Source organism: Stenella coeruleoalba (genome assembly GCF_951394435.1).
Source record: "Stenella coeruleoalba genome assembly, chromosome: 6".
Classification (NCBI taxonomy): Eukaryota; Metazoa; Chordata; class Mammalia; order Artiodactyla; family Delphinidae; genus Stenella; species Stenella coeruleoalba.
This window is the reverse complement of record NC_137151.1, coordinates 77,988,131-78,014,951: the sequence shown is the minus strand read 5'-3', so window position 1 is coordinate 78,014,951 and position 26,821 is coordinate 77,988,131. Positions and strand designations below refer to the sequence as shown.

General features: G+C 35.9%; 1 protein-coding gene across 1 annotated transcript in view; it reads left to right on the top strand.

Moving 5' to 3' along the window:
* Positions 1–26,821, top strand: part of NCKAP1 (NCK associated protein 1) — a 99,563-nt gene that overhangs the window by 18,849 nt on the left and 53,893 nt on the right. Inside the window, exons 3-9 of the mRNA XM_079924861.1 lie at positions 16,348–16,440; positions 16,641–16,697; positions 17,426–17,568; positions 17,656–17,746; positions 20,315–20,452; positions 21,279–21,327; positions 25,367–25,523. Coding sequence (XP_079780987.1) covers positions 16,348–16,440; positions 16,641–16,697; positions 17,426–17,568; positions 17,656–17,746; positions 20,315–20,452; positions 21,279–21,327; positions 25,367–25,523 — 728 coding nt within the window. The remainder of the gene's footprint in view (positions 1–16,347; positions 16,441–16,640; positions 16,698–17,425; positions 17,569–17,655; positions 17,747–20,314; positions 20,453–21,278; positions 21,328–25,366; positions 25,524–26,821) is intronic.

Sequence of the window (26,821 nt, the reverse complement as noted above, 5' to 3'; positions counted from 1 at the left end):
TGGGCCATTGTATAAATATGTGCTTCAGAACATGCTTACTTTATCTCAGGGATCAAGAAGATTACTGGTTAGCACTTTTTTGTTTTGATTTATGTTATACAAGCACCACTTGTCCCCAATTTCAGAAAAGGCAGTCACGAAAATGAAGATTTCTTCAGTGAAAAATTCAGCAAAATTTTTGCTTTCAAGTTTCTAAAATAGATCCTTACAAAAAAGCCAGTCTTGGGCTTCCCTGGTGGTGCAGTGGTTGAAAGTCCGCCTGCCGATGCAGGGGACACGGGTTCGTGCCCCAGTCTGGGAAGATCCTACATGCCGCAGAGTGGCTGGGCCCGTGAGCCATGTTCGCTGAGCCTGTGCTCCGCAGCGGGAGAGGCCACAGCAGTGAGAGGCCCGCGTGCCGCAAAAAAAAAAAAAAAAATGTTGATTTTTGATTGTTTCTTTAGTAACTGCTCCTGCTTCCAGCTCCTATACTTCGAAATCCAGTAGAAGCTGGGAGCACATAGATATCTAGTATACAATGAAGGAAGGCAGTGCCGACTAATAGCAGAATTGGTTCCTAACATGGCTTCAATAAGTGATGATGTTGCACTCTGTCGAGTCACTTTTACTGTCTTGCTTAGGCCTCTTTGTGACCAGTTATAAACTTACAAACTTTCCCCCCCAATTCTGGACTTAGGGAGAGTCTGTACCAAGGAATGTGATTCTGCTTTTTTCCTGGGTCATGGTGTTGAACTAAATGCCCTATACGCTTCAAAGCAGCTTGATTAAGTAAAATTCATATGAATAAAAGCCATCCAGTTTTATAATTATAACAGACACTTAATTGAGTGTCTAATATGTGCCAGGCTATATATTTTAATAGACTTTATAGACTTTCTTATTTAGTTTAGATTAAGGAAAGCGGTTCTGAGTTGAGAGATTATCTAATTTGCCTATAACATGATATCTTCCATTATTTTGAAAGTGTAACTGTCAAATGGATTTATGATTTGTTTCTCATAGGTTTCTTATGAGCATATAGAGGGAAATCTGTTATTTCCCTGGATGGAGAAAATAGTAGAAACTCCTTATTTTATCAACAGGTAAAAATTGTTTTGCCCAAGAAATCCTAAAAGCTAATATTCAGGTGTATGTTAAAACTTTTCTTAAGAAATTTTTTTTTCTAAAAGTTAGAAAACTTAATTTCCCTTCCCCTTTCTTTCTACACAGTAAAAGTATCTGGCACAAAAGTGTCATTATGGGATTTTCCTCTTTATTGTCCATTTTAGTACAAAATTTTGGACTTGATTCCCAAATTAAGGGGGAAATGATATAAATTACTGTCCTGTATATGTTAAATTAGATCTTAATGCCCTAAGAATGAAGACATTGTGAGTAGAGTGGCACAATAATAATATAGGGATTCTGGACTTAGATACAGGCCATTATTGAAATAATTTGAAATTAAGCTTTCAGACTTAGAGGAATATTTTGTGTTATAGATATTGTTTATTTCCTCTTTCAAGGAGCACAGTATTACAAATACTATGCAATTATATTTTTTATTTAAGTAGCTTACAGCTGTCACTCAAGGCAAGACAAAATAAAGCAACTCTAAAGGTGTCATCATTGCAGTAAGGTTTGTTCAGAGATACAGCATTAGAGTCTGTTTTTAGACACCATTTTATCCCTAGTGCTTGGCAGATAAGAGGCACTAAATAATGATGAGTGAATGAACCTAACTGATATGATTTAATTTAGCTAACTTTCATTTATTCAAACATTGTCTTAGAACTATGTCAGGATTCAGACTTACCAACACTTTTTTAAAAAACTTCATTATGTTATTAGCTATAAAAATAACTGTACTTTTTATTTTTAGTGGAGTCCCAGCTTCCTGAAAACATAAATGTGTTCTGGGGGTGGGGTGATGGTATTGGGGATGGGGATGGGGAGGCTCTTGACACATGCACTGTGGTTTAGTCAGGAGTCAGAAAGAAAGGGTAAGAAAACTTACTCGTTCCTAGTCTCTAAATGGGCATTACTTGTCTTATCATGGCTTCCATTATGATGGTATTATACTGGTTAAGAGGATGGACAACAAACCAGAATTTGAATTTTGGTCTTTCCACTTGACTGAATAATATTGGACAGATCATTCAACATCTTAAGGTCTCTTTGTGCTTATCTCTAAAGTGGTGATAGGAACTTTCCTGGTGGACAGTGGTTAAGAATCCGCCTGCCAATGCAGGGGACACAGGTTCGAGTCCTGGTACAAGAAGATCCCATATGCTGCAGAGCAACTAAGCCCATGCGCCAGAATGACTGACCTTGCGCTCTAGAGCCTGTGAGCCACAACTGCTGAGCCCGCATGCCACAACTACTGAAGCCCGTGCACCTAGAGCCTGTGCTCTGCAACAAGAGAAGCCACCGCAATGAGAAGCCTGCGCACCACAACGAAGAGTAGCCCCTGCTTGCCGCAACTAGAGAAAGCCCGCGCGCAGCAGCGAAGACCCAGCACTGCCAGAAATTAAATAAATTGATTAATTAATCTAATTAAAAATAGATTAAAAATAAATAAATGGTGATAATTCCAATCTTAAGAAGCAATTTAATATCTCCTAAAGCACTTAGCAGATTTGTGTAACAAATTACTTTTGAAAAATGGAAGCTGTTATTTATATTACTTCTCTGACTTTTTGGTCTACTTTACTGGCTTTTCTTCTAGCAGCTCTTTCAACATGGGTATTTCTAAATGACCTTTTTTTTCACACCCTGCAGTATATATGTATGAAAACATTTTACTTCCATGGCTTCAACTAAGTAATATACTATCAACTAAGTAATATACTAGATAGTATACTATCTAGTAATATACTATCTGTAGTTACCCTTTGGACAGCTCCACAAGCTAAATATCAAACATTGTATCCAGTGTTGAATACATGATTATCCTCCATTTTGTTTCTCTTCTGTGTTCTCTGTTTTGAGCCATCACCATTCACTTGGTTACCTAAACTGGAACCTTTGGAAACCCCTTTAACTTTTTTTATATAAATTTATTTTATTTTATTTATGTATTTTTGGCTGCATTGGGTCTTCGTTGCTGCGCCTGGGCTTTCTCTAGTTGCGGCAAGTGGGGGTTACTCTTCGTTGCAGTGCGTGGGCTTCTCATTGCAGTGGCTTCTCTTGTTGCAGAGCAGGGGCTCTAGGCACGCGGCCTCAGTAGTTGTGGCATGTGGGCTTAGTTGCTCCTCAGCATGTGGGATCTTCCCGGACCAGGGCTTGAACCTGTGTCTTCTGCATTGGCAGGTGGATTCTTAACCACTGCACCGCCAGTGAAGCCCTGTAACAGAGTTTTGTGGGGTTTTTTTGCGGTACACGGGCCTCTCACTGTTGTGGCCTCTCCCGTTGCGGAGCACAGGCTCCGGACGCGCAGGCTCAGCGGCCATGGCTCACGGGCCCAACCGCTCCGCGGCATGTGGGATCTTCCCGGATCGGGGCACGAACCCGTGTCCCCTGCATTGGCAGGCGGACTCTCAACCACTGCGCCACCAGGGAAGCCCTGTAACAGTTTTGATGATGTACTTTTGTGAAGAAGTATGTGTGTGTATCCTAATGGCAACTTAAAGAAATATTGGTTTTGACCAATTAAACTTTACCAAAATTCAAAGAATTTTAATACAGTGAGAACTAACTTGTGTCAATATTCTTTTAAAAATGTATCTTCAACATTTAGTTAATATCTCTTCTACATGTAATAGTCTTTAATTCTGCCTTGAATAAAGAAAGTAAATATAAGAATGAACCCCTCACTAGAAGAAACAACTAAGCCTTTAATATATTTGAAAAGTATTTGAAATAGGTCAAGTGATGGCAGGGAATTGCATCAGCCCTAATGACCTACCTAAACGTTTAAATCTTTTTATTTTTAATTTTTACCATGCTAACATGAATACATGATAATGAATTGAATAGTCTAGAAGAATTAAGGATGAAAAGTGAGTGTATGTAATCCTACCCCACTCTCTCCCACCCTGGTCATATTTCTCAGGGGGAACTTCTGCTTTTAGTGTATCTGGAGGTTACCTCCAGAACTATAAGGAATATGCTGATTCTTTTATATATTCATTTGCCAACTTTAGACAGGATCTATTAATTCTTTGCTACAAAATATGAAGATTTAGCTCATTAGGTTTCCTCCCCTCATTTACCCTCTCCCCTCTTCCTGATGTTTGATAGTTTTTTTGCTAACATTTTTGGATCATTGGTTACTTCTTTTTAAACTTTAAATAGTATATAGTTCTTTATATTTGTACCCTTACCCTTGGTCATTTATACTTTCATGTTGTCAAAATTGTTAATGCTTTCCTTTGGTTCTGTAATCATGAAGTGTTCTGAGATTGAATTATATGCTGATTCTAAAAATTAAAATTAATAAAGACCTGAGTGTTAGGTTTGCATTGCTGCACTCCATTATCACACTTTGCACTTATTCTTATAAGTCCAAATATATAATATGTTTACATTATATGTTTTTTTATATACATAATATCATATATTTATTATCAAAGTGAAACGGATTCTCTCTTCCAGAATATTTCACAGTTAAATTTGTTACATAGATATATTGACTTTCTTGAATTAGTTAAGTGCCTTTATAGAATTTTAAAATTTATCCAGTCTAATAATCATACCACCTTTCTGTAAGCTTTTTTTTTTTCTGGAGCCCACTTTCCTATAATCCTCTGTCTTCTAACTTCCCTGTGGATAATTTGCATAAGCCTGCTGCATAGCTCTCATCCTGGGACATATTTCTCTTTATTGTCCTGAGTGTAATGGTTTTCACCTGAACTTTCACACTGAGTTTCATAGAGTTTGGAAATCCCCTGAAATTGTGTACAGAGTTCTTGTGTGAATGTATTTTTCAGCTTTTGTCATGTTCCCAAGGGTGGTTCTTACGATCCCAAAACACATCTGTTTTAAAATCACCTTATGTTGTGAATCTTGCCCACTCTATATTCTAATCATACTAAACTGCAGTAATATCTTCTTTAGCTCAAGGATGCTGTCAGTTTTTCTGCAAATGAAATGGCCAATGAGCATTATACTGGGGTTTCATAGCATAGTCCCCAAGGAGATGCATTCCTGCCATTTGCAATCATTTATCCATTTTCTTCAAATTTCCTGAAGTTATATCTTGCCAGTTTTTCAGCTATCTCCCAAACGTTGTTAGCCAATCCCTTTGGCTGCAATGGTGATAATGATTCCCTTCATAATAGCAAAGGATGTTACCAGTACCTAATCACCTGTTGATCTTTAGCTTTTATTTTCTTGGTCATTTGTTTGAAGGGGTCTTTAGCCACTTTTAACCTGCTATCCTTTGAGTACCTTTGACATGGTATCTTATTGGTTTTCATGGCCAGTCCGGTTTTACCTGTTGTCAAATCAAAAGTTATTTGCCAAGATCCAAAATTGAAGACAGCAAAAGAAACTATAAGGGAATGAATAACAGATGTTGTAAAATACTTTTCTTTTGTTCTTCCTAGCACTCACTCATCTTGGCTAAAAATGTTTTAAATATGTACAGTAATGGTCTTTGGCCAAGAACATATAGGATAGTATACTGTGTTAGTCCTCATTGTCTGGTGTAGGATAGAATGTAGAAAATGGGGAAGTAGATTTAATTGCTTTATTTTTTAAAGAAATATTTTATTTTGTGAGAGTATACACTTTCATGGCACAAATGGCCATTCTTTCTCTTGCCTCTGGGTCTTTTGTTTATGCTGTTTTTCCTATCTAGAACAATCTTTCTCTCCCATATTCTTTCACTAGGATAATTTCTACTTGTCTTTCAGGTCTATCCTTAGATGTCACCATTCCAGAGAAGCTTTTTCTAACTCTTTCAAATTAGGTTAAGTGCTGCTTGTGTATGTTCTCATAGTCCTCTCTATTATTCATTTATTTATTTAAAACATTTACTGGGTGCCTTCTATTAGCTAAGTCCTGTTCTGGGAGAGGGAATCCAGCAGTAAATAAACAAGTCACTGGGCTTTGTAGAGCTTACATTCTGCTGGGCAGAGATAGACCAAAAAAAAAAACCCAAACAAACAAATGGAAAAACACATAGTGCCACATAGAGTTGAGTTCTAAAAAGAACAAAGTGATAGTGGGAAGATGCCAATTTACTTGACCTGGGGAAAGCCTTACTGAGGAGGAGGCAATATAGCAAAAGATTTAAAGATAGGAGGAAGTGAGGTGAGCTGGGGGAGGAGCCTTCTGTGCTGAGGGAGCAGCAGTGGCAAAGGCTCAGGCGGGAGTGTGCCTGTCTTGTTCATGGAACAGGAAGTAGGCCATTATGAATAGACCAGAGTGATTGGGGAAAGGGGCTGGGAGATAGTGGTAGGAGATGAGGACAGTGATTGAAGGGGTCAGCAGATGAGATATGGCTTTCTAGGACATAGTAAGGACTTTGGCTAATTAATCTTGAGTAGAGATGTTATTGGATAAGAGTGGTAGAAGAATGAATTGATATACCTATGATCACTGTGGTTGCTGGGTTGAGAAATAGTCTGCAGGGGAACAGAAGTAAAAACAAACTGGTTAGGAAATTTGCAGTCATTGAGAGGAGAGCTGATAGTCGCTTGGTCTAGGGTGGTACAGGTGAGAAATGTTCAGATTTTGGATGTTTTGAAGACAGAGCCTATGGTATTTGCCAATGTATTGGGTATGGGGTATATGAGACAGTGAGAAATGTAAGACCCCAAGGTTTTTGGATTGAGGAAATATCAAGCTTTACTGGAGTGAAGAAGCAAGAGGAACTGGTTTGGGGTGGGAGTATAGAAGGGATAGTACTCAGTAGCTTGATATTAGCTATGTTAAGTTTGAGAGACCTGCTAGAAGTCTGAGTGGAGATGCTGAGTAGCCAATTGTATATATAAGCCTAGGGCTCAGGCTAGCATTAAGCTGAGAATCAAGTTGAAGAGGAATTATTGAGAGAGAGGAGAAGGAGTGGGATAATCACTGAGGAGAGTGTGAGAGTGAATTGATGGTGAAAATGGCATAATGTTGCTACTCAGTTATATTTAATGATTGTGAATTCAGGTTGAGATGGAGTCAGCATAGACATAGGCTTTCTCCTGCTGTGGGTTTTATCAGATAATTATGATAGGGGGACAAGGGAGTAATATAATGAAGGACCATTATATTACAAGGGAGTAATATAATGATGGGCCAAAAGAGGAAACCGAACATGAGAGGTTGTATTTCAATAAAAAGATAGTAGGGTGAATGAATAGGAGCTCCCTCCAAGCTCAAAGAATTGATGAAGGTAGGGTATTAAGAGGGTATTAGAGATATCAAGTGGGAAGTATTCTTCCACTGATGCCACTTCACCTTATCTCCAAATCTCCCAAGAACAACAGATGTCCAAAAAGGCCAGAAGTCAAGACAGCCTAAGCATAAACTTTATTCCTCTTTACAGGCCTACTGGTTGAGGTAATTTAATATGAGCCACCACTCTCTGTTAGTATGTAATCAATTAACAAAAATAATCCCTGAGTGCTCTCTGAGTTTTAGGCCCTCCTTTAATTTTCCCCGTCTTGTTTCTCATCTTCACCACCCTTAGAAGCTCTGACCTTTCTTGTTATGGTCTTTCTCATACTATTTTGTGTGTGGGTTTTTTTTGTTGTTGTTGTTGTTGTTTTTATAAACCTCTTTCATGTTATTACAAATTGGTGAGGGTCTTTGTCTTGAAGGGAAGGTGGGAATTAATCATTGTAGTTTTTCACCATCTTTGAACCTTATACTTAGAAGTTAGTGTGGTGTAACCAGATTCTAAAACTGGATAGTTATCTAAAAAAAGTGAGAATTACCTGTATATCTAGATATACAGTCCTCACTAGATTGTATGCTCATTTAGGGGCAGGGTCATCATTTTATTCATAGTTTTATCCCCAGCTCTTCCAACAGTGTCTGACAATATAATATCATGTTGGGGTATTTGTTGACTAAATGAATAATATAATTGTTAACTAAATAATTGTTAACTAAATGAATAATAATATTATTACAGTAACTTGTCTCTTTTTAGAGGTTACTTTTCATATCACAAGCCTCTCTGAATCACATCTGGGAACTAGGAAGCAATACCACTTGTAGGAATCTGCTCAAGAAAAATGGAAGTACATTACATGTCCACATATAGATATGTTTATAGCAGCATTCATTGTTCATAAGAGCTTAAAACTGGAAATAATTCAAATGCCCATCAACTGATGAATAAAGTAAATTGGTAGTATATGCAGTTAATGGAGTACTATTTAGCAATTAAAAGAAACAAGCTACCAATACATGTTATAGCATGGATGAACTCCAGAAACATTAGGCTAAATGAAAGAAGCTAGATGTAGAAAGCTTATATATTATTTGATTTCATTTTATAGAGAGTGTCTGGAAAAAGCAAATTTATCGAGGCAGAAAGCAGATCAGTAATTATTAGGGATGCGGGTAAGAATGGGATTAACTGTAAATAGGCACAAGGGAACTTTTTGGGATAATGGAAATGTTCTAAAACTGGGTAGGGTTGGTGGTTGCACAACTCTGTAGATTTACTAAAATAATTTAATTGTTCACTTCTGATGAATGAATTTTATGGTATACAAATTATACCTCAGTAAACCTGTAAAAAACAAATGATTTTGAGCAACCAGAAATGGTAGTTTATAAAAAATGAAGTTTATTCAGAAGTAAGCTTTTTGGTTCTCACTGTGCCCAAGCTTGTTGAGTTTGCTTAGGTAAAATTGTTAACACGTATATTTTCTAATGCATTGTACCTTAAAGGGTATTCTCATCAGGAGCAAATGGTAATTGATAGGAAGAGAAATAAAAACTTTAAAAAGTAAAAAGTATAGCCAGCAAGGACTGTTTAATGTTGGCATGTTACCTTGCACATGTCAGTAGCACCTGAGGCCATCTTGACATAATTAGCTCAGTATAATTGATTACAGTTATGATATCTAATCAGTAAGAAAAGCCTGACTTATTTCGCTGCACCCAGGTTGTGAAAGCAAGCTAATCACATATCTGAAAGACTTTTAAAAAATATTATTAAAATTGAGTGTAAAGGGGCTAGCTTCATTTACATTTTCATTCATAATGGAAAATGGTACCATTATATGAGGTAAATTGTATTTTCGTTAATACAGTGTGATATCTTTCATACAAAGATGTTAGATCTGACTGACCACACTATACTGGGGCATATATTTAGTGCTTTTCTAGTACTAATGATAAAATTAGTTTCATTCGTTTGCATTAATTTAACCATCTTGTGACCAGAAATCTTAAACTTCCAAGATTTTTCCTGGTGCAAGTTAATGTGCTCAGGTGGTGAAATAGAGATTATTTTAATTTCTTTTATTGAACTTTTTATTAATCTTTGTTTCAGTTACCGAGTGCTGCCTAACAGACCACCCCAAATCTTAATGGACTTAAAACAACAACAACTCATTTCATATTCTGGGGTTGATTGGGCAGTTCCTCTGCTGGTCTCACCAGCCTTAGGTCACAGCTGCGTTCATCTGGTGGGTGGTTGGGGCATGGGGCCTGTTGGGATAGAGGATGTGGAACCTTCCTTTCTGTGGGATATGTTAGCTTTCTCACACATGACACTTTAGGACAGTGTTCCAAAAAAGAACAAAATGTGAAGTTATAAGGCCTTGTAAGTTAAGAGTATCATTTCCGCTGCTTTCTCTTGGTCAAAGCAAGTCACAAGGCCAGCTGGGATTGTAAGGGTGGAAAAATAAACTACATCTCTTGATGAGAGGAACAGTAAAGTCCTATTGCAAAGAGGCATGCATAAAACCTTTAATTTTTTTTTGCCTTTCTGTTCTTTAAAAAACAAAACTCTTTGCTTTTCAGAATTAATTTGAACAGATGGCAGCAATATAAACTTGAAAAAGATCACTTTAGTATATAAAATGAAGAGGTTGAATTAGAGTTCTTAGAAGCTTCAATCTGTGAGATTGATGAAGCTACAATTAAATAGAAGTATTTTCTGAGAAGAAAATAGCCTTAGCTTTGCTTATCCCTATACTACTTTTGTCATGGTGTGGCAACTTGAATTTTAAAGTGTATTGAAGAGGTGTTTTGAACTTTGAAATCTGATTGACCTGGATTAACATCTTAACCCTTTTCTAGTCTGTTTCTATATCTGGAAAATGAGGATAAAAATATACCATGACTGGGAAGATGAAAAAAATTCTGGAGATAGGTGGGGTGATGGTTGCACAGCAATGCAGATATATTTGTACGTGTGAACTGCACACTTATAAAATATGGCTATATTGGTAGACTTTGTTATGTTTTACCACAATTTAAAAAATGAACCTTGCAAAGTTGTGGTGAGGATTTAGTTTAGTAACAAATATTAAACATTCAGTAATGCTTATTTACTAGGCAAGTGTTAGGATAACTTTACCTAAAATTTATTTACTACCTTTTGCTCAGAAAAATGCATTTATGAAATATTGAATGCCAGTAGAATCATTTGTATATAATAAAATGAAAGTTCAACAAGGTCCCATGAACCTTTTTTAAAATGAGTAATCTTTGTGTTAATTTGGATTTTCATATAATCTTAGGAGATTTGCTTATATTTGATATGAATATGTCATTTTCTTTAAATGTTTCTCATTTCCTATCCTGTAAGGACATAATGAAGTATTTTATCCAACAGGGATTTATTCAAGGGATTAAATTACCACTCCGTGTTAGGATACATAAACTCATTTGAGACATGAATTGATACCTGATATTGCATTCATTGATAATTAGTACAATTTAAAAGTTGATTCTATGACTTATGTTGAGAAACTTGAAGATCATTTATTTATTCATTTAAAGTGCATCTACTGTGTGCTAGTATCTAGACCTTGGATACAAGAGCATGAAATAATACAAACCTCCTTTCCTCTGTGGAATCTCAATTCAAGTTAGGATGTTAGACAACAAACAACTAAAGTGAATAAATACGTACTTTTATTTGGAGATAAGTGGTAGGAAGAAATAGAAAGCAGGATGAGGAGTAAGAGAGTAACGTGGGTGAGAAGACTATTTTAGGTAAGTGCACAACAATGGCTTCTCTGAAGAGAAGTGAAGTGAAGGATTGAGCTATGTGAAGAAGTAGAGAAGAGCATTCCAGACATGATAAAGAGCAAGTGCAAAGGCTCAGAGGTGGGACCAACCTTGGTGAATTTATTTGATGAACATAGCACGCAGACCAGTATGACAACTACTGTGAGAGGCTGGAGGAGCATGAGGGGAGATGAAGTTGTAGAGACAGGCAGGGGTCCTATTCAAATTTTATTCTGAGACATTGGTAAGAGACTTTGTATTTTAAGTGTGATGGGAAACTTATTAAAAATTTTTTTAAAACCCTTTATTTTGAAATAATATTAGACTAAAACAAAAATAATACAGTGAGTTCACGTATACTCTTCATCCAGTGTTAATATCTTGTATAACCTTCATTGGAATCATCTCTTCAGGGTAGTGTGTTACCTTATAATGTCCACTCTCCTGCCACTATATGGAGAAGACTGAAGAGGCAAGAGCAGAAGTACAGAGATCAGTTAGTAGTTAGTAGTCCACATGAGTGTTGATGAGTAGAGTGGTGGCTGGACAGTTCCTTAAAAGAGGTTTATGGGCTTCCCTGGTGCTGCAGTGGTTGAGAGTCCGCCTGTCAATGCAGGGGACACGGGTTCGTGCCCCGGTCCGGGAAGATCCCACATGCCGCGGAGTGGCTAGGCCCGTGAGCCATGGCCGCTGAGCCTGCTCATCCGGAGCCTGTGCTCCGCAACGGGAGAGGCCACAACAGTGAGAGGCCCGCGTACCGCAAAAAAAAAAAAAAAAAAAAAAAAAAAGAGGTTTACACAAATAGCCTCTCAGCACTCTTATTTTAAAAAGCCTGGTTTAGGGACTTCCCTGGTGGCACAGTGGTTGGGAATCCGCCTGCCAATGCAGGGGACACGGGTTCAAGCCCTGGTCCGGGAGGATCCCACATGCCATGGCGCAACTAAGCCCATGTGCCACAACTACTGAGCCTGCGCTCTAGAGCATGCAAGGCACAAGTACTGAGCCCTTGCACTGCAACTACTGAAGCCCCCGGGCCTAGAGCCCATGCTCCGCACAAGAGAAGCCACCACAATGAGAAGCCCGTGCACCGCAACAAAGAGTAGCCCCTGCTCACTGCAACTAGGGATAGCCTGCATGCAGCAATGAAGACCCAACTTAGCCCCCCCAAAATAAATAATAATAAAATTAAATAAAAAAGAAAGAAAAGCCTGATTTAGAATATCATACTAAGAAATTGAACAAAGCCTTCCCTGAACCAAATTTCTGTACTTGGTTGTTTTTTAAGAGGAACAAAATACTAGCATAGTTTAGGTCAAGAAAAATAATTTATTATGCATAAGCAGTTTCGATGATGAAAGAATATTTGAAATGGGTGAATAAAGGACTTCAGTCACTTTCCTTTATGTTGAAAATCTGAGTTAGCTCTCTTAGTCATTGGTTCCTTATTGTAATTTGCTAGTATCTTTTCTTTGAAAGAATGAAAGCTAGTAAATACTAAATTTCAATCAGTTTTTTAGATACTTATATTTTGTGTAGAAAATGCTTCTTAATTGTACAAAGATTAATTACCAAGATTTTTCATTGCAAAGATATGATCTTATTTTGTGATCTGCATGGCTATTTATCCTGTTTATTTTGTTTCTACACATTTTACTTAAATTTTAAGAATAATGTTCCACAGTCAGAAGCTTTAATGAAAGCATTGTACAGATATTTTGCTCATATAGTTAACCCATGTATCCATTATATGCTTTTAAAGTGTTAGCGAATATTGATAGAATCATTTCTCAAAATTGTACTTTTCTAATGTTCTGTTCTGTAGCATCAAACAATCTGTTACTGATCTATATTCTTAAACCATTTCCTACTTTTTATTTACTATAAAACAAAGAGATAATGGGAAAAAAACTTGTTCTGGTTGTTGAACCTAGAAGTTAAATACTTTTTGATAGTGTCTGCTCTACTTCACTTTAAAAACTAAAATAGGAGCATTTTTTTCAGTTGAAGCCCAGGAGTTGTAGACACTTTTATTCTTTGTTGTTATAGTTGAACTTTCATGCAGAGCTTTATGGAATTTATTTTCATTAAATAAGGAACATAATTGTAACTATATGTAGAGACATTGAGGGAATTTTGTGAAATACTTGTATGTTATTTGGAACACTGCCTGGCAAAGAGAGCATGCTCAGTTAAATATCAGGTCTTATTAGAAGTACTATGAGTAGTATTGGGATTATTTAAAACAGCTTTATTCTTGCTTATTTTGGAGAAGTGGTCTGTGAGCATCTTCTGTTATTCACTTAATATTTAATGAGCAGCTTCTGGGTGCCAGGCACTGTAAAGTGTTCTCATGTATATTATCTTGGCTAAACTGCCCACATCAGCTCGCATTTTGATAATGGGGGTATTAGACTCTTGAGAGGTTAAGTCATTTAGCTGTGATTTCACAGTAAGAGGTGGGTGTCACTTGCTAAAACATGTCATCTGACGCTGACATATAAAGGTTTTTTAATATTGTCCTAATCACTCATCTGATAGATGTTTATATTGTGTACTTCTTTATGTGCAGAGCTGTTTGATATGGGCTGTGGAGTTTGATACACTGTCTCATAGTGTTGCAGGTAACTGATATAAGGTAGAAAGTGATATTATTAGAAATTATACACATTTAGAGTAGGGAGATGCTATTTGCATTGAGGGAAAAAGTTCAATCAGGGATGTTTTCTTGAAAGTCAACATTTAAATTGAGTAGTTTAGGAGTAGTAGGATTTGGACATACGTGAGTGGTGGAATTTGGACATCTCAAGAGAGAAAACAGTAAAGAAAACATGAGATGTGTGTAGAAAATAGTGAATAGTTTGTTTTGGCTACTCTGTATAGTGTGTGAATGGATGTAGGGGAAATTTAGATTGGAAAGGTAAATTAGGACCAAATTATATAGGGTCTTAAAAACTTGAGTAGTTATTTTGAATTTAGATATCCTTTAGTTCAGTAAATTTGTTTTAGCCAGTGTAGAGGCTAGTTACATACAATTTGGGGGGGAATAAAATTGAATGAGAAATTGAGACCATAATGAGATTTTACTATTAAAAAGGAAGATGGGGGGGCATGTGGAATGGTAGAAAGAACACTATCAGGAGCATGGATATGAAATTTTTAATCCTGGCCTTGTCATATTAAGTAGTTATATAACCTTGGGAAGATTCTTTTAAGTTCTGTGAGCATGAGCTTCTTAATATGTAAAATGAGAATTTGTATAAAAGATCCTTAAGGCCCATAATAAGATGGTGACTGTGTCATTTTTTGTCCAAAGTAGGACACTGAAATTGAAAGGAGGCACTGTTAATAATTAACCCAGTAGCAACCAAATTATACTTTTGCTTTTTATCCTATTATATTATGAGTTTACTTTCACCTGTTACCTTGCAAAGTTCAAATTTAAAGTACTGAAAAGTAGCGGAAAGGATTAAGACGTCAATTGTATTTAATGTTATTGAACAAGGTAACAGAGGAAACAGAGTCATTTAAAAAGGTGTCTGCTTGATGTTGTGAGTGGTAATGATTAAAAGTGTGCTTATAAACATAGAATTGTTTTGAAACATATATTCAAAATAAAGTCAACTACTACCACAGATAAAGTTAGAACGGTTACATACATCACTATAAGTATATGTCTCAGTTTGCCTGGCATATAGGGGAAGTAGAGATACTTCGTTTACACTTTTTTACATGTCCTCAGGGACTGCCGTGTCTAGGGCACTTTACAATAGTTGGGTCTACCAGAATGCTGTGCTTGCTGTTTTTTGTTTTGTTTTGGTTTGGTTTGGTTTGGTTTGGTTTTTGCTGTACGTGGGCCTCTCAATGTTGTGGCCTCTCCCATTGCGGAGCACAGGCTCCGGACGCGCAGGCTCAGCGGCCATGGCTCACGGGCCCAGCCCCTCTGCGGCATGTGGGATCTTCCCAGACTGGGGCACGAACCTGCGTCCCCTGCATCGGCAGGCGGACTCTCAACCACTGCGCCACCAGGGAAGCCTCTGTGCTTGCTGCTTTTTAAATAGTCTTTTAATAGTTTTTTTAATCTCCTGATGTTATGCTCACTATTGTAAATTTTCTGACTTATCATAATGGTTCAATACAATTATGTGTAGAGGCACCTCTCCCCCAACACTCCTGTGTAGGTGTAAGTTTAAGAACTGATTGAGGGCCTCAAAACTGTATGGGCTTTGATAGCAAGTTTGATATTTTGAAGCACTTTCTCATATTTTCTGGTTTTCTCATGTTCTAGGTGAATTATTTTATATTTAATGTGCATTCAGATCATCTGGGTATCTTGTTAAATGGCAGATTCTGATTTGGTAGGTTTTAGGTGGGCCTGAGATTCTGCTCTTCTAACAGAAGTGGAAGATGTGGAAGTTTCTATTCTGTAGACTACATTCAGAGTATCAGATAGGTTCTAGATGTTTTTCCGGAATTCTGGCAGACTTATGATATATGATGTTAAATATGGCTGGATTCTTTCAGAAATTATATTAATAGTTGTTTTAAAGAGAAAACTTAGGACTTTTGTAAATTTAATAATACAGTTGATTGAAATAATATTTGTCTTTTGTATTCACATTTCCTTCTTCATATGTTTACCAGTGTCTTAACTCTAGTTTTGCTTCTTTCTCATATCTTTTTTGTTGTTTTGGTTTTTGCTTTTCTTTAATGTATTATTGTGTTTTGTGGATCTGGTCAGGGAACCGTTACTGTATTTTATGTTTGTATCTACATTTTATTTTGCATGCGTAACGTGGCTTTGCCTGGATGTTCTTTTTGGTAAGTTCCAAATTTATAAAGCATATTGTTTTTTTGTAGTGTAAGTTATAATGTTTTTCACCTTCTTTTCTCCCACTTCTAGTAATGTGGTCATGCTCATGAGTTGTTTTTAGTTTTTTTAAAGAGTTCATTTGATAATTATTTTTTCCTAACACTTTCCAATTTTCCTTAATAGTAGTGCAGTTTGGTACTAATCTGCTTTGATTCGTTTTATAGCCTCACAATGTCAGTTGCTGGTCACTATTAGCAGTTGCTGTCTCAAGTATTTTGGTTTTTTAAAAGAGCCTTAATCATCTAGAAATATTTTCCTAAAAGCTTGTGCTTCCATTTAGCAATCATAAAAGAAGATAGTTTGTAGTAAAACTAAATAATTTTGTTCTCTGTAAACAATGCATTCTAATTTTGTTTTCACAGCAACAGCTTGCACAACTACAGAAAGAAAAATCAGAGATTCTGAAAAATCTGGCATTATATTACTTCACATTTGTAGATGTTATGGAATTTAAGGTATGTATTTTAATGTATAGAATTTAACATTTCAGAGATAGATTGATATTTGTTAATCATATAAATTGTTCTGTCACTTGTAGATAATAAAATTAGAATTCTTCTAGAACAAAAATTCAAAATACATTTTATTTGTGTGTGTTTTCTGAATTTAGTAGTATACATATAGGTAAAAGGTTTAAATAAACTTTTATTTTCAGGACCATGTTTGTGAATTGCTGAATACTATTGATGTTTGCCAAGTCTTCTTTGATATTGTAAGTATTATTTTCAGAAAAATTTCCAATTCTTCTGTCTGTTTCTAGTAGAACTAAGGGGATCAAATGCTTTTCTTTAGAGAAAATGTAAATGATTAGTATATAAAGTTTCAGCATTGTTAATTTGGCTTGTATTTTTTAAGGTAAGGAGTTATACTGTATTTTCACTTGTTTATTTGATTGTCATTGAATATAAATCTTGTACATATTTGGAAATAGTTGTTAATTTTAGTATTTTAATAGGCCCAATTTTAAAAGGTTACACAAATAATCCTTTTCTCTATAAAAAGCATACTTGATAAAAATCTTTCTTGATAAGTCAATTTCTAGATATAGGAAGTCAAAGTGAAAAACGTCTCCACTGACTTAATGGTGAACCTATTTATTTATTTAATACTCCTTTTTTCCTGCTTAGTGAGATTTGCTTTCATGTTTATTATTTTTCTGGTTTTGGTTATTCTTTTAAACTGTTAGCAGTTTGAATAGGGTGATCACAGACTCTGTTTCAGCCATAAAATTGTGTCACAAGCACAAAACTATTATCTATAACTCCAAAATTATAGGCATGTTTTTGGTGAAAGGAATTAGATAGAATTTCAGAAATGGGGATAAAACAAATAACTATAGAAAATTATTAGCTTTCAGTAGCTGCCATGAAGATTTTTGTGTGTGTGCTTAAAAGTTTGTGGAATAGGAAGGAGTTGAACTTAATGGTTTTTTTCCCCTAGACTGTAAACTTTGATTTAACGAAGAACTACTTAGATTTGATCATAACATATACAACACTAATGATACTGCTGTCTCGAATTGAAGAAAGGAAGGCAATCATTGGATTATACAACTATGCGCATGAAATGACCCATGGAGCAAGGTAAACCTGCATTATAAAAATCTGTGTGAAATTCCCAATTAATTTTATGGCTTACAACTCAGTGATATTTGATATGTCTGTTTTAAGTGACCGAGAATACCCACGTCTTGGTCAGATGATTGTGGATTATGAAAACCCTTTAAAGAAGATGATGGAAGAATTTGTACCCCATAGCAAGGTAAGAGCTGGTTTTTAGGGGTGCTTCAATAGGCATATGAGATAGCTTAAGGGTGGATAGTTAGAGTGATAAACTACTTTTAAGAAAGAAAATTATAATGAGATGTGAATAATAGTTATGCATGGTTTTATCTAATTGTGAACCAGAGAACTCATTAATTAGATTCAGAATAGTGAATAGAGATTCAGGAATATATTGATCCATTGTAGTTTTTAGGTTCAATATAGTGTATATAGTGAAGTTTAGTATTTGAGAATGTCTATATTTGTATCAGATTGCTTGGGTTCTAATCCCAACTCTGCCAATTACAGTGTAATATTGGGCAAGTTACTTAACCAACTTCAGTGTACCTCAGTTTTCTTACCTGTAAAAGTGCAGTATTAAATGAGTTACTTTGTAAAGAGTATTTAGGTACATAGTATTTAATAAATTTTAGCTATATTATTATAATATAGCCTCTTAATGAGAGAAATACTACAGGAGTTTTGTGATAATTTGGCATGTCTGTCTTTTATGGTATATTAAAAAACTAGTTCTTAATGAAATAGTTTTGGTTTAGAGTCTTGCCTTTATGGCTTCTCTGAGGGAGGGCTAGTTCCTAAGCACATCAAGGAAATTTACAGGTATCCTCATTATTTATAGATAAGGAAATTGAGGCTGGAGAAGTGATATGATGAAGTAAGCCATTTGGTAGCAATAGTGGCAAAACTAGAGCTAAAACCCAGGATATTAGAATCTTGGCCCATTGTTCTCTTTGAATGATGAGAGTTAGAATTTTTTTTTAATTTATTTATTTTATTTTTGGCTGTGTTGGGTCTTTGTTGCTGTGCGCGGGCTTTCTCTAGTTGTGGCGAGTGGGGGCTACTCTTCGTTGCGGTGCATGGGCTTCTCATTGCAGTGGCTTCTCGTTGCGGAGCACAAGCTCTAGGCACGCAGGCTTCAGTAGTTGTGACACATGGACTCACTAGTTGTGGCTTGCGGGCTCTAGAGCGCAGGCTCAGTAGTTGTGGTGCACAGGCTTAGTTGTTCCACGGCATGTGGGATCTTCCCAGACCAGGGCTCGAACCCATGTCCCCTGCCTTGGCAGGAGGATTCTTAACCATGGTGCCACCAGGGAAGCCCGGAGTTAGACTTCTTAGTAATACAGTATTTTGTATGAATCTATGCTTTTTTTTTGACATACAGTTGACAGCAAGAATTTTCCTTCAGTTTTCTTACTCCCATGAAAATTCTGAAGATGCATTTCCAGTTTAATTTCTTTGCATAGCTGTATTATATCTACAAATTTATGTAGGTTTAATGTCTTGGAGTTAGTTGAATCATTAGTTTGAAAGAGGCTAGTAGATGACATTAGTTTTGAAGTAAAAATCAGCATTGTAGATGAAAGTGCCAGGATTCCTCAAAGTGCTGAGCAGATCATTGTTGTCTGTCTCTCTGATTTTGATAGTCCTTTTTCCTCACCTAGAAATGTCTTCCCTACTCCTTTCCTGTTTTTTCTCTGGATCTGTTTCTAACTTCTTGCCAATCATGTATGGCCTTGTTTTTAGTTAGCCACTTCAAATTTGGTTTTTTTCCCAGTTAGTTGATGAAAATTTCTTTTAAAGGCTGTTGGATCTCTAAGTTCTCCATAGCCATTAGCTTATATTAGACAATTAATAATTACTTGAGGAGAATTGTCCATTTAAATTAGACCAGTTTTTTCCTAATCTTGAGTTTTCCGATGTTCTGTGATATCTCAGGGTTTTGATAGAAAGACCATCATGTATTTGCTAGGATTTGTTAAAATTCAGTTAATTTAATTTAAAAAGCTATTCTGAATCACTTGGTGGAGTGTGATAAGAACAGATTCCTGGGCTTTACTCCCAGAGGTTCTGGTTCAGGCAGAGCCCTGGATTCTCTTTTTCTGGACAGACTTCCCTGGCAGTTTATGTGCAGCCAGATTATAGAACCACTTGTACAGAATTTTTAGGAAGGAGGAGTGAATAGCAAAGAATAGTTAAAAGCAAGCAAGAATCAGATGAGATGAAAAATTAAATACCTAGATAGTAAAGCTGTAATTAATAGACCAAATGGCAAATAGAAGTTAAGTAATTTATTAAGATAAAGTACAGTGGGTTATTTTTAGAAGGCATTCTTTGAAGAAATATGAAACATGTTGAGCTCTATTAACACTTAGTCATGTAACCTTAATGTCTTTTTCTTTCAGTGAGAGCTATTGAGTAGAAAGTGATGCACAAAATGATTACCCTAGACTCTCTACCCTTTTTGAAATAAAGATCTCAAGATTGCCAAACATTTTCACCTGAAGAAAGTAACATGATTTCTTGAGCTAAGCTTTTGCTGAGGAATGCAGAATCTATGTAGCTTCATGAAGTTAAAAAAAAAAAAATCTAGAGGAGGATAACTGGAACCCACCTCAAATATTATATGGAGCGTAGTTGTAATTATACCCTTGTTGTTTTACGATGATACAGTTAGAAACACAACAGCAGTTGTAGCTGGAATTTAAATGGAAATTGAAAAAAAACCCGTTTTATTCCTCAACTTTCTTTTTTTCTATTTAATTAGTCTCTTTCAGATGCACTGATTTCTCTTCAGATGGTGTATCCACGAAGGAATCTTTCAGCTGACCAGTGGAGAAATGCTCAATTACTGAGTCTCATCAGTGCACCCAGTACAATGCTTAACCCTGCACAGTCTGACACTGTATGGTTCTGTATTTTCTTTTTTGAATGAAAATAGTAAAGTTGATTTTTTAAAAAAAATATCAGTTAAGCAGTGCTATTGCAGTTTTTCTTCTAATAAGTATTAGCCTGTCAGTGAAGTTTATTTATTGTAAAATGCTCAGTATTTAAATCATACCATTTAGTTTTTGTATTTCTAGATTCTGATGCTAAGTTAGTAAAATTAGTAGTACGAGTATTTTCTTCTAAGGTTTAAAAATTTGCTTAGCCTTATTATGGTAGAAAATTTGGAAGATTCAGAAAATTATAAAGAAGAAAACAAAAATCATCCCAAATCTCACCAGCTAGAGAAAATCGCTGTTGTATTCTGTTACATTTCTTTTCAAGCTTTTTTCTGTGTATATGAACATAGATGTTACGCATATGGAGAATACACACACATAATTACTGATTTGGGTGAGACAGTGAACATCGAGGTACATAAATCTTTTCTTTAACTTGACTAAAATTTTATCCTTTGGAATACTGCAAACTCTGCGATAGACCTGGGAAATTTGGAAGTAGTCATTTACCAGATTGAAAACAATTTAGCAACAATATTTTTTAAAGAGAAGTTTCAGGGTGTGTAACTGTGAAAGAGGCACAGCTTTCATTGTCCTTTATGGACTGCAAGTATAAATATAGGTTATAAAACTTTCATCCAACTTTTCAAATATGTTGTGGTGGTATTTGAACCAAGAGTTGAGTAGTCAGACTTCTCAGGAGGAAGAGAAGGAGGAGTGACTCAGTACAGAATATTTTTTTTAAGAATTTCTTTAAGCCACAAATTTATATTTTCTCTTTTTAAGATGCCTTGCGAATATCTCTCTTTGGATGCCATGGAAAAATGGATTATCTGTAAGTAAAATTGGTTAGTTTTTGATTACCCCCTCAGGTTTAAGTTTTAGAGAAAAATAACAGGTAACATGTATTACTTTTGTGCCAAGCACTGTACTAAGACTTCTATGTACATTACCTCATTCAATCCTTATACTCACCCTGTTAGGGTAGATGGTCTATTTTATAGATGAGGAATCTAAAGTTTCGTCCACACAGCTAGTAAGTGACAAAGACAGAGAACCCACACTAAATCCAAGGCTGATGGTCTACATTATATTTCCTCTCAACACGGCCATCCAAACTAAATTTTTATTTTATTTTTAATGATTTTCTTCATATTGCATTTATTCAGTTAAAGTTTTTGGTCTTAATTACTTTAGTATATGTAATAGATGACTCATATGTTTGCATGGGAGATAAAATTACTTGTTTGCACTCCTAGGAAGTTCACAAACTATGGGAGAAATAGACACACAGATATAATATAAATGAGAATTGCTATAATTTTTTCTACCACCCCAGGTCCACTGGCAGAGGGGAATAATTTTGAGCAGTTTGTGCTTTTTAGTTCTTATAGTTCTTGTTTCTTAATTTATTAACATTTAGGTACTATTTGATGACTTTTTATTATACTGTTTCTAAAACTGGTGAAGGACCAGTTTTTCTTTTTTAGTGATTTTTAGATTGATACTTTTATAAAATACAGTGGAACTGAATTACTGGCATTATCAGAAATAAAGTAATAAGCAAAGACAAAATGAAAGCCCACATTTTAATTATTAGATTCAATTTAATCTAACAATTTGATTGTTATTAGGTTTCTACTTATAAATTGCTGTCAGTGAAAAGTTTTCTAAATTAAAGTTTCTAAATACTCTCGGTTCTCTACTTAATCTCAGTATGCACTGGCAGTTTGAGTAGCACTGTTATTAGTATGAAAGAGGAAGAATTTAGCACACACACCCTGCCCTTCGCCATTTTTATTAATTATAATTTTTATGTTGATCAGGTTTGGATGTTTATATTTTCTTTTATAATGGTAGTTAAGGTTTTCGTGCTTTGTTGATTTAAAAACACAACTTTCAGAGTATTGATTTTGCTCAAAAGTATGGTGATCCTTGACTGTTTTATGTTTATGGATGTGTGGATAAAGAACTAGTGTGATTAGTAGAGTTAGGTGGCATGAGTTAGGTGACCTCTAGCATTAAATAGGACTGTTTCCCCGCAGTCTTTACCTTAAAAGGGAATGCTGAATGCAGGCTTTGTGTAATGAGCCAGGAATGTGAGTCAGAAGACAGACTACCCTAAGGGGAGGATACCTGGGCATGGAAAAGGCAAACAGATTTGGGATAACCACAACTGCCCAAAGTAAGGAATGTTTACTCAGTTTTGCTGCTTTCATTTATTTGAGCCTTGAGTAGAATTAATAGAATTAGGTCAAACTGTGCACTTCTCTTTTTGACATCAATTCCCACTCTAGGACTTTCTATAGAAGATGGTCTACTTTCTTTAGAGCTTTGCTCTAGATTAGTTCAAAGGCTAGCAGTATCACCTAGGAACTTGTTAGATATGCAGAATACTGATCTCTACCCTAGACCTACTGAATGAGAAGCTCTGAATGGATCCCAGCAACCTGTGATTTAATATGCCTTCCCAGTGATCCTGCTAGAAAGCTAAAGTTTCAGAGTCACTGATCTAGATTATAGCCTAGGACCAAGCATTGTTGAGGGTCTGCAATGTTGAGGACCCTGCTCTTTTGAATGCAGTTACACCATAACTTATCCTGATATTCTTTTCAGGGTCTGTTCTTACTCTATTAATTACACTAAGAGGACTCCTTGGGAAAGACCTCTTTTTAAATTGATAGTACAGTCTGTCTTTCTTCAAAGATTTTCTCCAACTTTCTTGTCTAGTATTGGTCTTCTATCTTGTTTTCTAATATTTTTATGGCTTAAAAAAATTTTTTTTCCTGTCCTTTTATTGGGACCTTAGTGGGGAAAGGAGGTTAATGTGTGCTTCAGTTAATAAATTGTCTTCCTAATCTTGGGCTATTTTAAATTAATTTACCTTTTATTGATCTTATCATAAACAAATGAATATATCTTAATGTATAATGTGACTCATATCTTAAAAAAGTAAAATATACAGTAACCCATAATGAAACTGATAATATTCTCAGAGAAATTTTATTATCAACAGCAATCTTGTGAATCTAAGTATACATTGAGGTACAAGGCACTAAGTGAAATTTCATTGTACTAAGGGGATTAGAGTATAAAATGTCAGTATATGAGACTTCCCTGGTAGTACAGTGGTTAAGAATCCGCCTGCTAAAAAAAAAAAAAAAAAGAATCCGCCTGCTAATGCAGGGGACATGGTTTCGAGCCCTGGTCCGGGAAGATCCCACATGCCACGGAGCAGCTAAGCCCGTGCACCACAACTACTGAGCCTGCTCTCTAGAGCCTGCGTGCCGCAACTACTGAAGCCTGTGTGCCTAGAGTCCATGCTCCGCAATAAGAGAAGCCACTGCAGTGAGAAGCCCATGCACCACAACGAAGAGTAGCCCCCCCACTCGCTGCAACTAGAGAATGCCCGTGCACGGCAATGAAGACCCAATGCAGCCAAAAATAAATAAATAAATTTATTTTTTAAAAAAAGTCAGTACACGAGGCAAAAATTTTTACAAAACTTCTCAAGGATTTTTAAAATTTTCATACAGTATGTTCTATTTCTTTGGTTACGTACTAGATCAAATAATTAGGCTTGCATTTAGGGGCCCTGTTGTATGAAAAACATCTTAATATATTTCAGGAAATTTAAGGAAGTTCAATGTACTTTTGTTTTTGTTTTTGTTTTTTTTTGCGGTACGCGGGCCTCTCACTGTTGTGGCCTCTCCCGTTGCGGAGCACAGGCTCCGGACGTGCAGGCTCAGCGGCCATGGCTCACGGGCCCAGCCGCTCCGCGGCATGTGGGATTTTCCCAGACTGGGGCACGAACCCGTGTCCCCTGCATCGGCAGGTGGACTCTTGACCACTGCGCCACCAGGGAAGCCCCAATGTACTTCTGTATGTATGACTTCTCAATATATGCTTAACAGTTAGCTTGCTTGTATAGTGACCCTTTAAAAGGAAGGTTGAGCTAAGAATAAAAGACAAATGGCAAGTTAAATGTTAACGATTCAGGAGTTTAAAGATGGGAGTGACTATTGAGAGTCAGAGGGAAATCTCAGAAAATAGGATTGAATTTGTAACTGGCCAGTACGGTACCTAGTTTATAATACGCACTCAGTAATGTTGAAAGAATGAAAGATGAGGTTCTATGGCCTAGAATAGAGCGCTAGGGAGGACATCAACAAACATACAGCATTACACATTTGTGTAGGATTTCTAAATTAGATGACAGAAGGTAAAAGATACTCAAATTCATATGATAGAGAACAGCGTAATATATTGAAAGAATATTGGACTTTAATGGTAACTGCTTGAGGCAAAGTCTAGCTCTAATACTTTATTAGTATAACTTTAGTCAAGTCATTGACCTTCATTTCTTCAATTATAAGAAAAGGATACCACTGGTTCTTTCTACACTATAGGATAATCATGTCAAAGGACTTATTTAGTAACTATAATTTGCTATGAAAATGTGAGATGCTATTTAATTTCTTCTGGAGATTTAGAAGAGTAGATTAGCTTTTTCAGTTTTTGTAAAAACTGTAATGATTACTGTATTATGTGTAAATTGGTAGCTTCTGATCTCTGGCTTAAAGTATCTTTTACTCATTTTTTAAAACCACTTCCTTCTCAACCCAGAAGTGACATTTTTTCCCATTTCATCAGTGTAGGTTCAAAGCACTGGTTTTGCAGAGTACAGAAAATTATAATTGAAAAAGAGAAATATTGCTGGTATCTTGTATGTATATGTATTATTAACTGTCACTTAAAAGCCTCAGTTTAGTGATCTGTTAATGTTTCTTTACTTTTAAAAAGCTACCCTGTAACTGAAATAATCTAACTTTGGAATACTTTTCTATTTGCACTTCTTTTTCATTTGTTTAAAGTTGGATTTATTTTGTGCCATGGGATCCTAAATACTGATGCAACAGCACTGAACCTTTGGAAGCTAGCTCTTCAAAGTAGCTCTTGCCTCTCTCTCTTTCGGGATGAAGTTTTCCACATTCACAAAGCTGCAGAAGACTTATTCGTAAACATACGAGGGTATGGCATTTTCAGTTTTTTTGTCTTTTTTGGAGAAGAGTAGTGAGTGGAATATCTATTAAAGTTTTGGGGATAGAGAAGGATCATATTACACAAGAAGATGTAGCCTATACCAACTTACCAGTCACACCAAGTTGTTTTTAGCAATGATCCTGATATTTTTTACAGGTAATTTCACAGGTTAAAAAATCTAGTGTTCCTGCCCTTTCAAAATGTGCATTCTAGGAGAAAGAAGATATGTACTGTTTTGCATATTGTAATATGGTTTTAGACATAAATATTACTAAAAGCACAATGTACATTTTAAGAGTTGAAATTTTTAGAAGTGCTATTTTACAAGTGTATTTTAGAATATCTTGCATTTAGAAAAGTATATGAATCAATCAAAAACACTTCATTAATTATAACAAGTACAGAAGTCAGACACTGCAAAAAGGAAATCATGTTTCCTTATAATAAGGAAGTATTCTAAGTGATTCATTCCCTGTAACACAAATGATCCTCAAATTTGTTTTCTTGGAATTTTTAATGCCTGCATTTGTTGAATTCAGGCTTGGTTTTAAAATGTTTTGAAATTAGGAGCATCTAAAATATCCTGGGGGTCCCCCGAACCTGAAAATATTGAATAATTGTGTTGGGTTTGTCAGCTTCATAGAAGTGAAATTTACCTACATTTGTTTCATATCCAATTCAGTAATGTCCTAAAGAAATTGAGATTTTAAAAAAATCTATTAGTTATTAAAACGTAAAGCTATGTCTAGTACTGACAGTTTAAGCCACTATATTATCTCAAATTTTAGTGTGCATGTGAAGTACCCTGGGATGCAGATTAAAATCCAGGTTCCTGGGCATCACCTCTAACCTTCTGTATCTCCTTTATCTGTATCTTAGAGAGATTAAAGAAATCTGCCCTTCCCCCCCCCAGTAGTTTATTGAGGTAAATTTACAAACAGAAGAATGCATAAATTTTAGGTGTACAGCTCAACAAGTTTGCATATGAATACCCTTGGTGACCACTTAGATGAAGATACAGAATATTTCCGTTATCCCCAGAAAATTCTCTTGTGCCTCTTTCTGATCAGTACTGCCACCCCTGATCCCTCTCGCTGTAGCCTTCTCAAGTGACCACTGTTTTGATTTTGTCACCATAAGTGATTCTGATATTCTCATGCAGGTAGTCTCTCAGTCATAGTACGAGAAACAGTACCCTCTGTATTTTTCAACTCTTAGTTCACCTTTTATTATATAGGGTGGAGTACCTGGAAATATCCTGTGTCGTTGTGGGCTTTGTCATTTTC